General features: G+C 37.0%; 3 protein-coding genes across 3 annotated transcripts; 2 read left to right on the top strand and 1 right to left on the bottom strand.

Moving 5' to 3' along the window:
* The first annotated feature begins 293 nt into the window (after positions 1-293).
* sack1a (scaffolding CK1 anchoring protein A) lies at positions 294-4009 on the top strand. The gene is made up of 4 exons (XM_039650803.2): positions 294-1597; positions 2828-2995; positions 3202-3326; positions 3532-4009. Exons 1-4 carry the CDS (start codon positions 1088-1090, stop codon positions 4007-4009), a joined length of 1281 nt encoding a protein of 426 aa, XP_039506737.2. The 5' UTR covers positions 294-1087.
* Positions 4010-4204: 195 nt separating this feature from the next.
* On the bottom strand, positions 4205-6567 carry c12h8orf76 (chromosome 12 C8orf76 homolog). Its single transcript, XM_039650806.2, has 6 exons — positions 6231-6567; positions 5926-6021; positions 5704-5847; positions 5347-5633; positions 5108-5240; positions 4205-4342 (listed from the first exon to the last, which is right to left on the bottom strand). The coding sequence occupies exons 1-6, from the start codon at positions 6333-6335 to the stop codon at positions 4205-4207; spliced, it is 903 nt and encodes a 300-aa protein (XP_039506740.2). The 5' UTR covers positions 6336-6567.
* A 524-nt stretch (positions 6568-7091) lies between these two features.
* dcaf13 (ddb1 and cul4 associated factor 13) lies at positions 7092-15771 on the top strand. The gene is made up of 11 exons (XM_039650620.2): positions 7092-7289; positions 7366-7565; positions 7780-7887; positions 7987-8076; positions 9078-9233; positions 10740-10817; positions 10919-11001; positions 11087-11251; positions 11502-11637; positions 14435-14598; positions 15309-15771. Exons 1-11 carry the CDS (start codon positions 7220-7222, stop codon positions 15394-15396), a joined length of 1338 nt encoding a protein of 445 aa, XP_039506554.1. The 5' UTR covers positions 7092-7219; the 3' UTR covers positions 15397-15771.
* The last annotated feature ends 1855 nt before the right edge of the window (positions 15772-17626 follow it).

Raw genomic sequence — 17626 nt, 5'->3', positions numbered from 1 at the left:
TCCAAACATATTTTCAACCCTAAATGAGAACCACCCTATTCTTTCTCAGGCTAATCATATTTTCCTAAAGTATTTTGTTCAGGCATATATTTTAAATATATTTATTTTAATTTACTCAGATTATTATTTTTGGACAAAATCCTGCGCACTACCAGATTTGCAAAATCGTACACTAGTTAATGCAATTAGGCAATGCTGTAAATTTTGTAAATGGCAAGCTACAGGAGTGCATGGGATTTATTTTTTCTTCCCCATTCATGATATTATTTTAAAAATGTCAGGTTTGTAAAACTTGTAAAATGTAAAAGCCCACGTAAAACCTGTCTCTTGTGATATTGGGTTTCTTTTGCCTATTTTATATTTTATTTTATTTTAGTTCAACCTCAAATCTGATCATAAATAGTAATGCCCTTTTCTCCAATAAGCAACATGGTGAGAGGTGTCATTTATGTATGTAGCACAAATGGTGTGGGATAATGTAAGCTGAAGTTTTATATTTGGGGTTTGGGGTTTAGAATGACTTTTTTAAATGATGCTTTATCTACAAAGCCGTTGTGCAAGTCGAGTCAAGAAAACAAGAACAGGTCGATTGGTTCCTCTAGTGAAGCATGGGTGAATTGAATCTGACAGCCCTATCTCCATCCCTGCCACTCATGCCATTTCATTTTTGTGATGGAAAATATGGGAACTTCTGGCTCATTATTCACTCAACACCTCACCTGTTAACCACACGAGTCACGACCCCACCCACCGAAGCCTGCGGGTGAATCTGTCTGTGAACACGGCTACTAGCTGGCTTTTATCTGAGGAGGAGCCACAAACCACTTTCCACAGAGCATTAGGGCAGCACTAACGTTCACATTTAAACTCAGCGATCATGAATACATGACAAATTGGTTCAGAAATGCTCATTGTGCCGTGCAATGCTGATGAAAAGACTCACAGTGCATGAATATCTCGCAGGATAATTTGTGAACATTTGATGATCACCTGAATGGAAAAATATTTAGCTTTGTGAAGCACGAATGATGACTAAAAAGTAGAGTCAACCAGTCACCTGGCAGTTGAGGATTGGTTTGTGATCAACATGAACCTTGAAAGTAATGGATTGTCTGTGCAGTGCTACCTGAAGCTGAAGCTGATGGGAAAAATGAGAAGAAGAGTTCAGGAGATGAGAAACCCAAACGCTCAGGTGTCTACGGTGGATCTGAGTCACAATGAAAGCACACGACTGGCTATGGATGCTCTCCTGGACAAAGGGCTAGATGGATACCAGGAAGTGTTGATCAAAGAGAATGAAGCAAACTTTCTGTCTGCGGAGGAGAAAACATATATCTTAAACAACATTAAAAAGCCTCCCAGTGACGAGGAAGAGGCAGACCGGGACGAAGAGGTGTCTAGTTCTCCATCAGTTTCTTCTGAGACATACTTTCCTGCAGCCACAGAGAGTGAGCCGCCAGTTCTTGACTACGGCTGGCCGGTGGCTGACTGGAGTTACCATCTGCAAGGGATTCCTAGTGTGGAAGTGTTCTTCCAGTCAGTGAAATCCTCTTCCATGAAAGACCTGCTGCGGGAACTCATCCGGCAAGCGACTACAGTAAGAACCTGTCATTTGATCGTGACATTTTTGGATTATAAACTGTCATTATTGTTTCAAATGTTAATTAAACAATAATATGATGGAAAACAAACATTAAAAACATGAAATTTGCGCCACTAATATACCAAACGTACTATGTGTAATTGCATTGTGAATCTTCCTTGCGTCACAAAAATAAAGGGTTGGTTCACTCAACAATGACAATTCTGTCATCAATTGCTCACCTTCATGTTGTTCCAAACCTGTAAGAGTTTCGTTCATCCTCAGAAAACAAATGTAGATCTTTTTAATGAAATCTGAGAGCTTTTTGTCCCTCCATTGACAGCCTTTACAACTACCACCTTCAAGACCTACACTCTAAATAGCACTAAAACTGGTTCATTGGCTTGTAATCATAGGGGAACCACTTTAAGTGCATCTTTGTCATATGGTGCTATGTAGAACCATAAGAGGTGCCATAGAGCTCGTTAACCACCACAGAGAACCACTGAAGAACCGCTGAAGAACCAAACTGGGCTTAACATGTTCTTTAAATGGTAGTGGTGCTATATATAGCACCATGATCACTGCAAAAAAACACTGAAGAACCTTATGTTGCGATTGATATTTTTATAAATAAAGTGCGCAAACAAAGCTCTCGTGTCACTACATTAAAATTGAGGGTGAACCACTGGAGACGCACAAATTTCTTTTATAATGTCTTTACTACCTAATCTGGGATTCTAATAGTCAATGGAGGGACAAAACGCTCTCAGATTTCATCAAAAAATATCTTCATTTGTGTTCTGAAGGTGAACGAAATCTCTTAAAGATTTGAAAAGACATGAGGGTGAGTAATTAATGAAAATAATGACACCATTTTTGATTTTTGGACGAACTAACCCTTTAATAAATGTATTATACATTATGAATTTCTAATCGTGATTATGGTTTATTGGTAGAAAATTGTAGAATGAACACAAATAAGACTTTTCAAATGTATTGTCCCATGTTTTGATAACAAAAATCGAAAGATTATTTATCATTATTATTCAGTTGTTTGAACCATTGAAGTTCTGAAGCTGACATCAACATTTTCTAAAGCTTAAACACCTCTTTTAATTAGTTTGGGCGGAAATTTCAGGGCCTATTTTGTATTCTATTTGGGGAAAGTGCCTGATATTTTTTTATATGCAACAGTCTGAAAACACACTATTGCATTTGCTTTTTAAATTTGACTCATACCAGGTTTTGGCAATAGTTATGGACACATTCAGCGATGTGGAGATTTTCTGTGACATACTGGAGGCGTCAAGAAAGCGCAATGTGTACGTCTATCTCCTTCTGGACCACACCAATTTACAGCTGTTTCAGGACATGTGTGAAAATGTAAAAATCAACAAGTCACACCTTACTGTAAGTTATTCTATTCTAGCCAGAGCCCCTACATTAAAGGTATTTAGCAGTTTTTGCTTGCGGATATGTTACAAAATTTTATTTTGAAAATATGCAACCTTTCTGTTGGTATTGCTTTACAATGAAAACAAACAAAACTGGATGACCTCATTATATTTATATCCAGTGTGCTCATGTTAACTCTTTGTCTTTATATCTTCATACAGAGAATGTCCATTCGTAGTGTTCAAGGGGAGACATATTGTGCCAAATCAGGCAGAAAGTTCACTGGACAAATGAAAGAGAAGTTCATCATTGTGGACTGCACAAAAGTGCTGGTCGGCTCGTACAGGTACCATCTAAACATACACGTACTGAAATTGATGTTTCAAGTAGTGACAGCAGTGTGACATGCTATTCTCATTTGCTAATTTGTTAATTCTCTGGAACCTTTATTTGACCGACAAAAGCATAAAGAAAAGTCAATTTTTTTCACTGAACAACTTTATTGTATTTTGTAAATATAAACAAATTTTGCCTCTTTAACCCCGTCACAGTCTCACCTGGCTGTCCTGCCAGGTTCACAGAAGCTTGGCCATACTCTTTAAAGGCAGCGGGGTTAAACCTTTCGACCTGGAATTTCGCAGACTCTATGCACTTTCTAAACCAGTGCTAGGATTTACCTGGCACACATCAAATCCTGCTGATCTCCACCTGCCCTTTGAGAATCTCCAGATCCCAACGTGGCCAGCAGGAATGCCCAGAAACACTGCTGGCCACCTACAACAGAAACCTCATAATCCCGGTAACCCCAGTTTTCCGACACCTCCAGTCCTGGTCAGACGGACCAGCTATCCAAGTGCCACCACTGGACCACAAAGATCTCAATGGCTTCCATGGAGGAACACAATCCATCATCCCATTGCTTGCCAGTCCCCCGTCTTCAAAGATTATAATATGAGAAGCCAAACCTGGCGCCCAAAAGAGGGCAATCACATCAACAGAGGTGTTCCTGAAGCTTCCCACTGGTGCTAGAGCAGGTTTTGTGATGCTTAGATTTAGTAAACAATGTGATGCTGTAAATACGTATGTGTGCTTATTGCATGAATTAGCAGATATTTTATTGTGCTTTGTAATAGTAAAAGCATGTAACTCCAATAAAAGATTTATAAATGTACAATCACAATATCCATATCATTCATATGTCTCCTCCAGTTTTCCGTGCATGGGTCAAGCTGCCGTCTGCAGTTTAGTGTGGAGTTTATTCCACCACCTGTCATCAAAGTCTTTAATATAAAGGCCAGATAAACTCTCTCCATCTTGGCTTTCTTCCCTCATCTTCTCCGGATTGAGGTCTTCTGCCATCACCTAGTTTTTCATCAGAATAAATAAAATCAGTTTCTAATGTGAGACCATGGATTGTGTAAGATGTGGAATTATGATATGTATAAATGTAGAGAATAAACTGGCTTGTGTTTTATGCATAATAATAAGTTTAATTCACTTTGTTGATTTAGAAAACATTTAAAAGGAGAAGAGTGACACTTTCTTAAAATCTTACGTTATTAATACAACATTTTATTTTCTAAATTAAAAATAAAGGTTAAATAATTGCCTCTTATATTGTCATTGTACTAAAATGATTAAAATAGAAAAAATAGTATCAGTTTGTTAGAATGATTTCTGAAGAATCACTTGACAGAAGACTGGATTAATGTCTGCTTTATATATATATATGTGTATGTGTGCATGTGTGTGTGTATATATATGAAGAGTTCAGATGCAAAAGCCTCTAAATGCCAATTGAAATTTTCTTCTAAAATTACCATTTTTATCAAGCTTGTATATTTAAGTTCAGTAATTTCACTTAAATGACAATTAATAGGTAATCTTCATTGCCATTTAAGGGAAAATCACTGAACTTAAATATATAAGCTTGATAAAAATGATCATTTTAGAAGAAAATTTCAAATGGCACTTAGAGGCTTTTGCATCTGAACTCTTCATATATATATATATATATATATATATATATATATATATATATATATATATATACTGTATATGTTCACTAATATTTTAAACACACACAATGTTTTTTTCTCTCTATTAAAGTGGTTATTGTTGTCTGACCTCAGAGGTTGTTTGGATCATTTTCTCTGTTGGCTGCAGAGCATGAAGAGCTTCCTCAATGTCCTGTAGAGCCCTCTGGCTGTTCTCCAGTACGAATGAGAACTGCTGAATCCGCAGGATTTCAATTAGCAGCCTGGCGAAAATCACAAGATGGACAAACTCAGCACTGAATTAATTCATCTATTAACATCCAAGTCAATAAATAAACAGCCAGTTCTCTTGTTGTTCACATACAGTACCTTGTTCTAATCAAGCACATGATGGTCTTCAGTGCTAAAATGTTATTTGTCGCCCGCTGCTTCTCGTGTTCTTCCTCAGTGCTGGATCTCTCTGGACCGTTATCAGACTCCAGGAGTCTCCGAAAGCTCATGGCCAGATTTAGCCAGTGCCATGGATGATATGGATGAAGGCAGCACAGCTGCTGCAGGCAGGAGATGCTGTTTGCCAGCTCCCTGTAGTGATCATGAATACTCAGTTCCAGCTGAAGGACGCAGGTAAGGTGGCAGGTGTTGGACACTTCTGTCCTCTGTCAATAAAACACAGTAAATCAGCAAAAGGATAAACAGAAGTTGGAGTTAGTGATTTAATATATTTACCAGTTTTTCACAGGCATTTAGAGCCTCTTCTTTTTTCCCCAGATGACAGCAGCAGCGTGCGATCCCTTCGAGCACATCTCTCTTCACTGATGTGTTTCCTTCTGGTACCAGAGATAGGCAGGATACATACTCATCCAGAGCCACCTGTCATTGACACAAATGCCAAATGAGCTCATGAATCAGATAACAGTGAGAGCAAATGCTGAATTCATCTCTTTATACCTGATACTGTTTCCTCCTGTAAGCGAGATCACCTCGAAACTTGAAGGATTTCTGTTCTTCTAATCCATCCTCGACATTTCCATCTACACAAAACCACTAGAAACAATGTATATAGTAACATCATCACATGTTTAATTAATGATTATAATGTGGTGAAATATGACTGATCAAAATTCTCACATAGTACTGTAGTAATACTGCTTAGAGTGAAAGTAAAATATCATGTAAATAGCGAGGTATGTGACGTTACCATGTCTGTACTATGGTATCAGTAGTTTCTTGTAAGTGTTGAGTGTGATACCCACCAGAGGTTCGCAGAGTTTGGGCTCATATGTGGGCAGAGCAGCTGAGACTCTGTTCCGTGCTTCCTCAAACACAGAATCATCAAAAGTGCTGCCCAGAATCTCCATGATCAAAACACGCGTGTCAGTCAGTCTCACTGCAGACTCTCCTCACACACTCATGAAGCACGTAATGGAACACGTGATCGTCCAAGCAACTGCGCAAACATTTGTTTGTTTTTTGTGAGCAGGAATTTGTTCGTATATCAAAACCATAGATCAAAACGTTATATCCTTTCATGAGAAGGACGATCCAATAAGACAAACGTTATGCCTCTAGAGGCCGCATTGTGGATAAAAATAAAGGCCAATCCTCCTTTGAGTCGCATTTCTAAGCACGATTTTTTTTTTTTGCTAAGAAGCATAGAGTTTCATCTATTCGTCACTAATGTACTTGTTTCTGATACAAAAAAAGGAAAACTAACTCTTAAAAATGCATTTAAGGTATTTTTTTAAAAGTCTGCTTTCAACAAACGACTCTGTTTGGTCAATCATGATACAATGCTTAGAAAAACAACGTGTCCCACGTGATAGCGCCGTTGTCTCTGGTGAAACAAAATGTAGTCTTTTAATTTATGAATTGATAGTCATTCGATAAAATGTTTTAAAATAATAATTTTCTTTTTTACACGTCAGAAATGATAACGCCGCTACAGCCTCCAGTATTTTTTTTGGAAGTCGTTTCAAAACAATAATATAAACTTCTGTTAAATATTTAAATATATTATGAATAAACACGTTTTCTTCTGTGAAATTGAGTATATCGTTAAACAATAATGAAATGCAAACGTTTATAAAAATAAAATGACACACCCGGATGTGTGACGTCATTTTCGTGCGCGCTACGTCATACAAACGCATGGTCTTACATTTTCTGAACGCTGCAGATCCTTTTACTGTCTATGTGCAGATCTGGTCAAGATTTTTTGGTTTGAATCTTATAATAAGGTGGGATGAAAGTTAAAGTGCTTTGTAGAAACCCGGACGATTATGTTCGAGAGACAACCAAAGATATACAGAGAGGTATGTAAACACGAAGTGATAATATGAAGGTGGTGTAATAGGAAAGTATGTTAAATTTAGTGTGTTCCCTATCTAGTGCCTAGGAACTATGACCCTACCCTACATCCTTTTGAGGTGCCCAGAGAATATACCAGAGCCCTGAATGCCACTAAACTTGAGAGGGTGTTTGCCAAACCCTTTGTGGCTTCACTCGATGGGCACAGAGATGGCATCAGCTGCATCGTCAAACACTCCAAAAGTCTTTCAACAGTCTTATCTGGTGCCTGTGATGGGGAGGTAAAGCCTTTACTTTGGTATTAGCCTCTTTAATTGAGGATGTACTGTCAAGATGTTTACAGTTAGCATACAAGAACAACGTGCACACCCAACATTCAATAATACAGTAAACAACAACAGCAGGGGTGCATGGAATGAACTTACACTTTGCTTTTGTGCAAATGACCATTTAAATTTGGGATGTATGAGTGAATTCTTGATTATTTTCTGACAGGTGAAAGTTTGGAACCTTCCGAAGCGGGAGTGTATGAGGACAGTCCAGGCTCATGAAGGATTTGTACGAGGAATGTGCTCCCGCTTTTGTGGCACATCCTTTTTCACGGTATTTTCATCTTGTATATTCAATGTTCTTCCTGATTTATACAGAAGCAGACGATCCAGTTAGTAAGTGATTGTGCACTTATGTGATTCTGTGAAATAGGTAGGAGATGACAAGACCATCAAACAGTGGAACATGGAAGCACCAGGATATGGAGTTCAGGAGGAACCAATTAACACAATTCTGGGGAAGGTACAGTTTCGGCTTGCTTTTCTTTTTTTGAGTGTTTTATACACACACATACACCACAATTCTTGTCAAACAACAAAAATACTATAGAACAAAGACACAAATGAAATGGACCAACCTAAAAAAAATTCAAGCTCTAGAAAAAAAAAAAAGAAGCTGCTTAAATTGTAAGTAATCAAATGTATAAAAAAACACTGCCTTCTCTGTGTAAATTAAATATACATTTATTCCTATTAAAATTACAAAAATGATTTTAGGAGCAGTGAGATATAAAAAAGAATGTTGTTCGGTCAACATTAATGACAACAACGACAGCATGTTTATTTGGCTTCTGTCACTTTAAGACCAAATGCACGGATCCACTATACTTGTGCGTTTTCTCAACCTGTTTACGTTCACTTAAAACAAAGTTGTCTGTTTACTTGCAAAGACGGTCATTTTGACACACAAATGTGTATTAAACCCACTAAGCCCAAGTAGGCGGCAAAAAGCACTCGCCTCCCGTGCTTTATGAGCACGTCTCACACTCAGCACATGCATATGGCAAAATTAGTCTTTCGTAAAAAACTAATTCATATGAATTGAGCGGTTTAGTCCAAATGTTCTTAAGAGACTCAATGTTTTTTTTTTTTTATAAAATGAACAGATTGAATTTAGGCTTTAATTCACATATAAACATTGATCAGCGACGATCAACAGAAGCCCAACATGTGTGAGAACAAACCTTGCTTCTTGCTGATAGTCAAATGTGCTCCGGAAGGCAAGGCAAGGCAAGTTTATTTATATAGCACATTTCATACACAATGGTAATTCAAAGTGCTTTACTTAAAAGAAATTAAAATAATCAAAAGAAATCAGAATAATTAAAACAACGTAACATGAGAACGAACTGATTTTTCCAGTTAATATTGTCTACTGGTATATTGCCCACCCTTAATAACCTAAAAAACATGCTTTTCAGGTTCTGTACTTTAGACTTCTAACAGGTCTGATGTGTTTCACAGGCGGTGTTCACTGGCATTGACCACCACCAAAGGGAGGGCACGTTCGCAACCTGTGGGCAGACTGTGGATATCTGGGATGAGCAGAGAAGCAGTCCCATCCGCTCCTTCAGCTGGGGTGTGGACAGCTTCAGCTGCGTCCGCTACAACCCTGTGGAGGTGAGCAACTAATTCAACTTAAAGGGGTGGGTGATTATGATTTCACTTTTCTGACTTTAGTTAGTGTGTAATGTTGCTGTTTGAGCATAAACAACATCTGCAAAGTTACAACGCTCAAAGTTCAAAGCAAAGGGAGATACTTGCTTTTTAACAAATTGCTTTTTAAGGACTACAACAAACGGCTGGTAGGGAGTACATGACATTCCTCCCAGGTTAGTGACATCACAAACCCTAACATTTACATAAACCCCGCCCCTGGAACATGATTTATAGATTATTAAGACAGAATATGCTCATCAATGTCTAGAAGATAACTACACATAAGCTACATAAATTCATGGTGTCTACATCTTTGTCGGACTCCAGTTTGAACATAAAAGGCTAAAAGTTTTGTGAAATTTTGCGTGAGTGCAAGCTGTTGTAGCTCCGCCCTCTGTGCCTGGATCAGCAGCTCATTTGCATTTAAAGGGACAGACACAAAAGCGGTGCATTTATGCTCACCCTCAAAAAGTGAAAATTTTAACATGCTATATAAAAATATATGTGAGGTGGTTTGAGCTAAAACTTCACATACACACTCTGGGGACATCAAAGACTTATTTTACATCTTTTGAAAAGGGCATTTTACCACCCCTTTAGTTGCAGTTTAAATCTGTGGACCTTCACCATATGCTCCCTGACAAAAAATCAGCCAAGCATAAAATTGCTAAATATTTAGAGGTGTTTTAGATCTTAATCACAAATCATTGCTCAGGAAATAAGCAAGAATTCAAAAATACTGTAGATAAAGTAACTTAGCCACAGAATAGCCTTCCCAACTTGCAGACAGTTTTTTACAGAAGGAAGAGTCAGTGTTGTTCCCCGTTCTTTGGTAGTTTAAAAATATTTCCAAGTTTGTTTGAGTTTAATGTTAGACCAAATATTCGCTATAGGGCTCAAACCTGGACTTGGAGTCCGGACCAGGCTAAAACATGAGTCTGATGGACTTGTTCTCAAGACATTTCTTTGGTTGTCTTTGTAATTTGGGCTGGAGCATTGTCTTGCTGAACAACAACATCTGATGATTCATAATTATTCATAAATGACTTTTCACAGTGAAGCATCTCACCAACACCAGCAGCTAAAAGGCTCCCCACACACACTTCCCATATTCTGCCAAAAACTTAATTCAGTCTTTGATGATTTTGAGACATCAGTGGTTTTTAAAGTAATGCGTTTGCTTGAGTTTTGCTAATTTCCCGACCAATAATTTGTCGTTAAGACAATGAAAAGCTTAGTGTTAGGCCATTTTGGGCATGGCCCATTTTTTTTTTCCATGCCCATTTTTTAGTTTTTTTGCTCAGGAGTGTATTTTTTCACAATGATTTAAATGATTTATAAGGCAAAACAGGGAGGTTTTACCATCCCAAGGTGTTTATGGAAGTTATTGAGTAATTTAGACATCAAATGCCACACATTTCTTTAATTTCATTTATCACCAGTAAATTGTCCCATTGTCCTTTGCAGACCGAACTTCTCGCCAGCTGCGCATCAGACAGAAGTATAGTCTTGTATGACACCAGAGAAGCTGCACCACTCCGAAAGGTCTGCTCCTGCAGTGTTTTTACTTTTCACCCACAACTTTTACTTTTCATCTGCATGGCTGAATAATTCCATTTATGACTACTATGAAATGACACTTTCAGGTTATCATGCAATTGAGAAGCAACACACTTTGCTGGAACCCAATGGAAGCGTATTACTTTACCTGCGCCAATGAAGATTACAAGTGAGTTCATTTGAGTGTAAACCTTTACATTAAAAATTAAATGAGAGTAAATAAATCATGTCATCTATTTCTGTTTCTTCCACAGCCTTTATACTTATGACATAAGGCATCTGGATGTTCCCGTGGTTGTGCACATGGATCATGTGTCCGCTGTGCTGGATGTGGATTATTCACCTACTGGAAGGGAGTTTGTATCCGCCAGCTTTGACAAAACTATCCGCATCTTTCAGAAAGACAAAGGCCACAGCAGGTGAGTGGAGTGAGGAGATCTATAATGTCGGGAGAAAGTGATTAGATTTATTTTTTATAAAGTCTTTAATTCATAAAGTGGCATATTTATTGGTTATTTCCATGTTTTGTTTTGTTTTTTGGTCCAAATCTTTCTTGTATTGACAATACAAGGGTCAAGTACACTGTGAAGTCTCCTCTAGCACATCCCAAAGACTTTCAATACATAAAGAACATTTCTGGCATTACATGTAATTTCCCACAATCCTCAGGGAGGTGTACCACACCAAACGTATGCAGCATGTCATCAGCGTGAGATGGTCGGCTGACAACAAATACGTCATGAGCGGTTCCGACGAGATGAACATTCGGCTGTGGAAGGCCAATGCCTCGGAGAAGCTCGGATTGGTGAGCGCTTGATCCCATTACAGACCCAAAATATGTTTTAACTCACTGACTCCAGGTTTCATCCTTGATTGTAGAGTTTTGTGAGGGTGTTCACTTGTTGCAAATGCACTCAGGTGGTTAATACGGGCCACATTTGGCCCTGTGGTCACCCCGCCAAGCACTTAAAATGAATTACATCCACAAATCACTTCTGTGGCAGTCTAAAACCTGGCCAGGAAAAGCTCTAGAGTTTTATGTCTCTTGTCAAAGCAACTCTTGTAATAGAGTGCCCCAAAGTGCCTACACCTATTTCATAAAGTGAAGTTTGCTTACAAGGAAATCCGCACATGTCCATATATGTTCTTTAAGATTGTGCCTCTTTTATGGTTCATATATAGTTATAAGAAACTCAAGTTTTGCCCTCTGTCAAAAAATATTATAGATTTATGCTGAACGGTTCGGCTAAATTATGTTTCAGCCTTTTAATTGCATTTGATCTTTGTGTTAAGGCAAGACATTTCAGAAATAATTGTTACATAACTGTTAAATATGGCCTCTTTGAATAAACTTCATGTGGAAGCAGCGGTTTCTGCTCTGCTGAGGCAGAGGTTGGTTTTGCTCCAGGTGAATGTTGTTTCTTCTACCCATCATTTCGTATAAGCTCTTGTTCATCTGATTCGCTCATGCGGTCCAGCATTGGCAAGTTTTTGGCTCCCGCCGGACTTTAAGAGAGCGATTTATCATGATGCGTTTCACTTAAAGAGATCAGACACTCACTGCAGTTATCAGCAGTTTGAATCAGCTAATCACTTAAAGCAGGAAAAATAATGGAGACATTAAACTATCAGGCACATGAGTGTATTTAATTAAAGGAGCAGATGCTGAATCAAGAGTCTTATGTCTGGAAGCTCGTTGGAGCTGGCTCTGGTATGTTTTTGTTTTACATCAGATCGAGTTCCCGTTTTACTATATTAATATGAACATTTACCGTTTTTTAAGTTGAGCCTCTATAAGTGGCTTTTTACAATCACAGTATCATATTTTTGCACATAAGTAAATTTATGTGTGTGTGTGTGTATATATATATATATATATATATATACAGTATATGTGTGTGTGTGTATATATATATATATATATATATATGTGTGTGTGTATATATATATATATATGTGTGTGTGTGTATATATATATATATATATATGTGTGTGTGTATATATATGTGTATGTGTATATGTATGTGTGTGTATGAGATAGAGATAGAAGCCCATTTTCAGGACCTTTGGGATTTTTGTAGTGTACCATGTTATACGACAATTAAATATTTTCAATCCTAAATGTGAAAAACATCTGATTTTATATACTTAAGTAATATTTTTATATACTTTTATGATAGTTTTTATTAATATTCTGAATTGGCTTTTTATATTTTCCTTTTTCATTTTAATTAAAGTTTTAGTAATTTTGCCATGTGCTTTTGCCACTGTTTGACTTGACTTAAAAAATACTTCTAAAATTAGTTTTTGTTTAGTTTATTTTTAATTTCAGTTAGTCATTTTAATTAACTTAAAACTTATCTCAGTTTGTTTGTTTAAATATTAGACAAGTTTTTTGTCTAATATTTACATTTCAAAGCTTTATTTATCAATAACCAAAAATGTTTTTAATAGTTTTTAGGTAAGGACACTGATTACAGTAAAAGCCATTGGATAAGTATTCATCCATTCTTGTGTAGTCCTTCTGTTGCAACTTGTTCGCAATTTTCGCAAACAACTCATTTAAAATTGACATTTGAGGTTTGAATGCATGTAATTTGTTGTAGAACAAAGTGTGACTGTGTCTTCAAGGTGTGTTATTTTACTTAAATTGAAATTCCAGAGGGATCCGATGGCTTAAATGCTAACTCGCTTGGTTTTTAGGACTAAAAAAATACAATAGCTCTATGATGGGATGTCTCCATGGAAACCACAGTGTCATGTTCCCCCTCCCTCCCCCCTCCCCCCATTCATTCATGTAAATGCTGTCAAGAAGTTCATAAATAAGAGTTAACAGGCCTTCAGATTTTCCTCCCGAGTGCTCTGATGGCATCAGCAGCTATTAGATTGGCCTAAACAAATTGAATTTGAGAAAATCATTGCTTTTAATTAGAATAAAAGCCCTCGGAGGGGGTGTGGAGGAGACGCGCCAAAGCCCGGGAGCCGCAGAAATTTTATGATCGAGAGATATAGAGATAGATGAGGAGCACTGTGCATTTATTCAACTGAAAAAAAAAACTGCTGCTTTCTGTCGATTGCCAAACTAAATCACTTTTCAAGATGTTGCATATTTTTGCTGCCACTGTTGTGTTACTGAAGTTGTTCATGTAGAAGAAATGTATACTTTATGTTAGAAAGCAGGTTGGGCCCATAGCAGAATCCTTTCTACTTCAGCCAAGTGTGTGTGTGTATGTATCAGGGGCGTTTCCTCAGAGGAGGCCAAAAATAGGATGATAAAATAACAAAAATAAAATGCAAATATTACAAAATGTGACATTTAAAAAGCGTATAAATCAAGAGTTTGAATCCTTATCCAACAGAGACACCACACCACAGGTAAAGTTACAGCAGGACGCCACGTCTCTCGTGCCTCCCCTGAGCACATTGAGTTTTAACAGACTCAACAGACAGAGAATGAATGGGGGAAAGTCACGTGAAAGGAGGCCATGGGACTTGAATTTACATTTAGTTTATTAAAAAGAAAAGTCTCATTTTAGAACATCACTGCACGCCGTGTGTGTGTGTGTAATATATACCATTGACACAATTCTCGTCGCTCACAGCTCTCAACCAGAGAAAAAGCTGCCGCAAACTACAACAAGAAGCTGATGGAGAAATTCCAGCACCACCCACAGGTGAAACGCATCGCCCGTCACCGTCACCTGCCCAGAGACGTCCTGAAACAGAAGAGAGAGCAGCGGGAAATGAAAGAAGCCCGCCGCAGGAAGTAAGTTCCTTTCACCAAATTTTAAGACGGTGCTGATGTTTATCTTGAGCAATCCTTGATCCAGGTTTTGTAACGGAGTTAAAGCTACACTGTGTAACTCTTTTAGTTTATTCTTAGCTAAAAACACTTAGTTCTTTCAAAAATATATGTGCTCATTAATGTATGTTTACTTTGTTCAAGTTATAAAGTATTCTCGTGAGTGTATAATATGCCATTGAAAATACATACGGGTAAGGGCTTCTAATGTCGGTCGCCATGTTGCCCCTCCATCTTGAAAGTACATTAGCCAAAGAGGGACATACCCGTTAATTCAAGCTTCGCCTTTCGCGTTTACGTTTGAGTTAACACTCATGGACGAGGCCGAACTGGAAGCCATGTTAATCTTGGACTACATTGACCACGACCACGAAATCGGAATTGAGAGGAACAGAAATGGATGGTCATATACCTTTTCACCACTAGATGGGGGTAAAAATCACACAGTATAGCTTTAAAGGTATAATTCACTCAAGGATGCAGCATCCGTAAACACTGTTGCATTACATACCAAAACCGTTTCAACATGTTCACTGAGGCTTGTTTGGAGAAATGACTCTTCAACTTGCATCTTTTGCCGTTTGGCTCCATTGTATTGACAGTGAAAGGAAATGAATCTGTGTTTGAGTTTGATCGGCATTCTGATTGTGTTTGCTTCTGTGTGTGTGATTTAGGGAACAAAACGTCCGCAAACACAGCAAGCCGGGATCTGTTCCTCTGGTGACAGAAAAGCAGAAACATGTGGTGGCTGTTGTGGAGTAAGAGATGAATTAAAGAAGTGCTTTCGATGGAGGGGTTTCTGTTCTCCGAACACGGACGCGCTCCGGAATATTCCACTCTTTGGCCGCTCTTCCATACTAAATCTTGTTGTGGTACATACAAGAACTTTCAGCATACTGCTGCATATTTCTAAAGAATTTTACATGGCCACGTTGGGCATGGAAATCATACTAGAATTGCTCTTTATAATCGGTTGAATATGAACAATAAAAACAATGTCTTCATCTGTGAATATTGATGTTTTCAATGTACCCTTTGCATTGATGTAAATGGGGGCAGGACTGTTCCAAATGTGTTTCCATCACCTTCTATTATCTTTTTGTAAATTAATTAATAAATTTACCTTGGACAAGTTTATTTTGTAGGTGATATGCGGGCTGCATTTGAAAAAAGCAGAAATCTGATGGTGGACTTCAATAATCGCGATGGTAAGATTGCTGAATGCTGTCTCTCTGTTCTCATAAGTTGGTGTTTGTGTTATGTATAATTGTTTGCTAAAGCTAACCTGTGCGGTTTCTCATCCTATCAAAGACTTAATGCTCTAATGAGATATAAGACACTCTTCACCTTTTTAGTCTGTAATCCCATCATGTCAATCTGCACTCATTTAAAACTGTTACAGTCATTGCAAGCCAAAGGATATGAGAAATTGAGGGTAAGGAATAAATATAGTCAGAAACCGGTTGCTTTGGTTGAAGTAATGTAATTTATAACTTATTATCATTGGATGTTCAAGAGACTGATGTACCTGCAATGTATGTTCCGGAAAGATTCAACACAAATTTGAATCTAATGGGCAATAAAGCTAAATGAGGGTGCGCGACCACTTATAAAAATAAAATGAAAGAAAAGTTGGCTCACCACAGCTCTAAAAATAGAAAAATATTTATTTTATGTTCTCACGATGATGTTTCGAGGCTAGTGGCTCTTCATCACAAATACTTTTTTTGTTTAAATTAGGGCTGTCAAACGATTAATCGCGATTAATCGCATCCAAAATAAAAGTTTGTGTTTACATAATATATGTGGGTGCGCTGTGTATAATTATTTTGTGTGTATATATAAATATACACATGCATGTATATTTAAGAAAAAAACATTATTTATATATAAAATATTCATATATATATATATATATATATATATATATATATAAATCCATATACAGTATATACATGAAAATATTTCTTGAATATATACGAGCGTGTATATATATATATATATATATATATACATGAATATATATAAGAAATATTTTCATGTATTTACTGTATATGGATTTATATATATAAATATGAATATTTTATATATAAATGTTTTTTTTTCCTTAAATATACTTGCCATGTGTGTGTTTTTATATATATATATATACAAATAATTATACACAGTGCACCCACATATATTATGTAAACACAAACTTTTATTTTGGATGTGATAATTCGTGATCGTTTGACAGCCCTAGTTTAAATATTAATGCTCTAAGAATTACATAATGTAATGTTTGATATGATTTTGATGGTCATGCTAAATTTTGCTGTGGTAAAATAAATCAGGAATCATCTCGGTTATATTTCATTCATTAAAACATAAATATTAAGATTAAATTAAGTGTGGTGCTTTATTTAGCTCTCAATTTAAATGAATTAGATGTTTTAATTTGCCGTTTATAACATAATTGAGCATTATCATCTCTTAAAAGGATGTAGTATAATTCTATGAAGGTGGTAATGAATTCACGAATTATTGGTCTTTGCTAGTAGTCTGCAAGGAGCCCTTCTGAGGTTATTTTTAGAAATGGCTGATCCATCCTGCTCGAATGAAGATTCCAGTCCGTTTTTTCCCTTTGATTTTCGACTGGCTGTCAATGAAATTGAGTCCTACTATGGCAAAGGTTTAGATGAATATTCATAAGGTCATACTGACGTTGTGTCATCATGACCTTCCAATGGTCAGGTCTTGAAACTTCAATATTCATTGGTTGATGCTGATGGTGATGCTGACGATGAGTTCTTATCTTCCACTGGTGTTGTTTTGGTACCTGAATAACATCATTGCTAAACATATTTTGGAAGATTTAATTTTAATGTATCGTTCACGTGTCAATGTGGTGTACAGGAAAACAAAACAAATTGTTTTTGTCACTTTCTGTTCGGCGTTATTCTAGAAGGTTTATTAAATGTCAGGGAAAGTTGTTTTGTTTATTATTTATCAT

Source organism: Pimephales promelas, chromosome 12 (assembly GCF_988280905.1).
Source record: "Pimephales promelas chromosome 12, fPimPro1.hap1.1, whole genome shotgun sequence".
NCBI classification, from domain to species: Eukaryota; Metazoa; Chordata; class Actinopteri; order Cypriniformes; family Leuciscidae; genus Pimephales; species Pimephales promelas.
The sequence above is the reverse complement of the archived record's forward strand: the minus strand, read 5'-3'. Positions and strand labels throughout refer to the sequence as shown.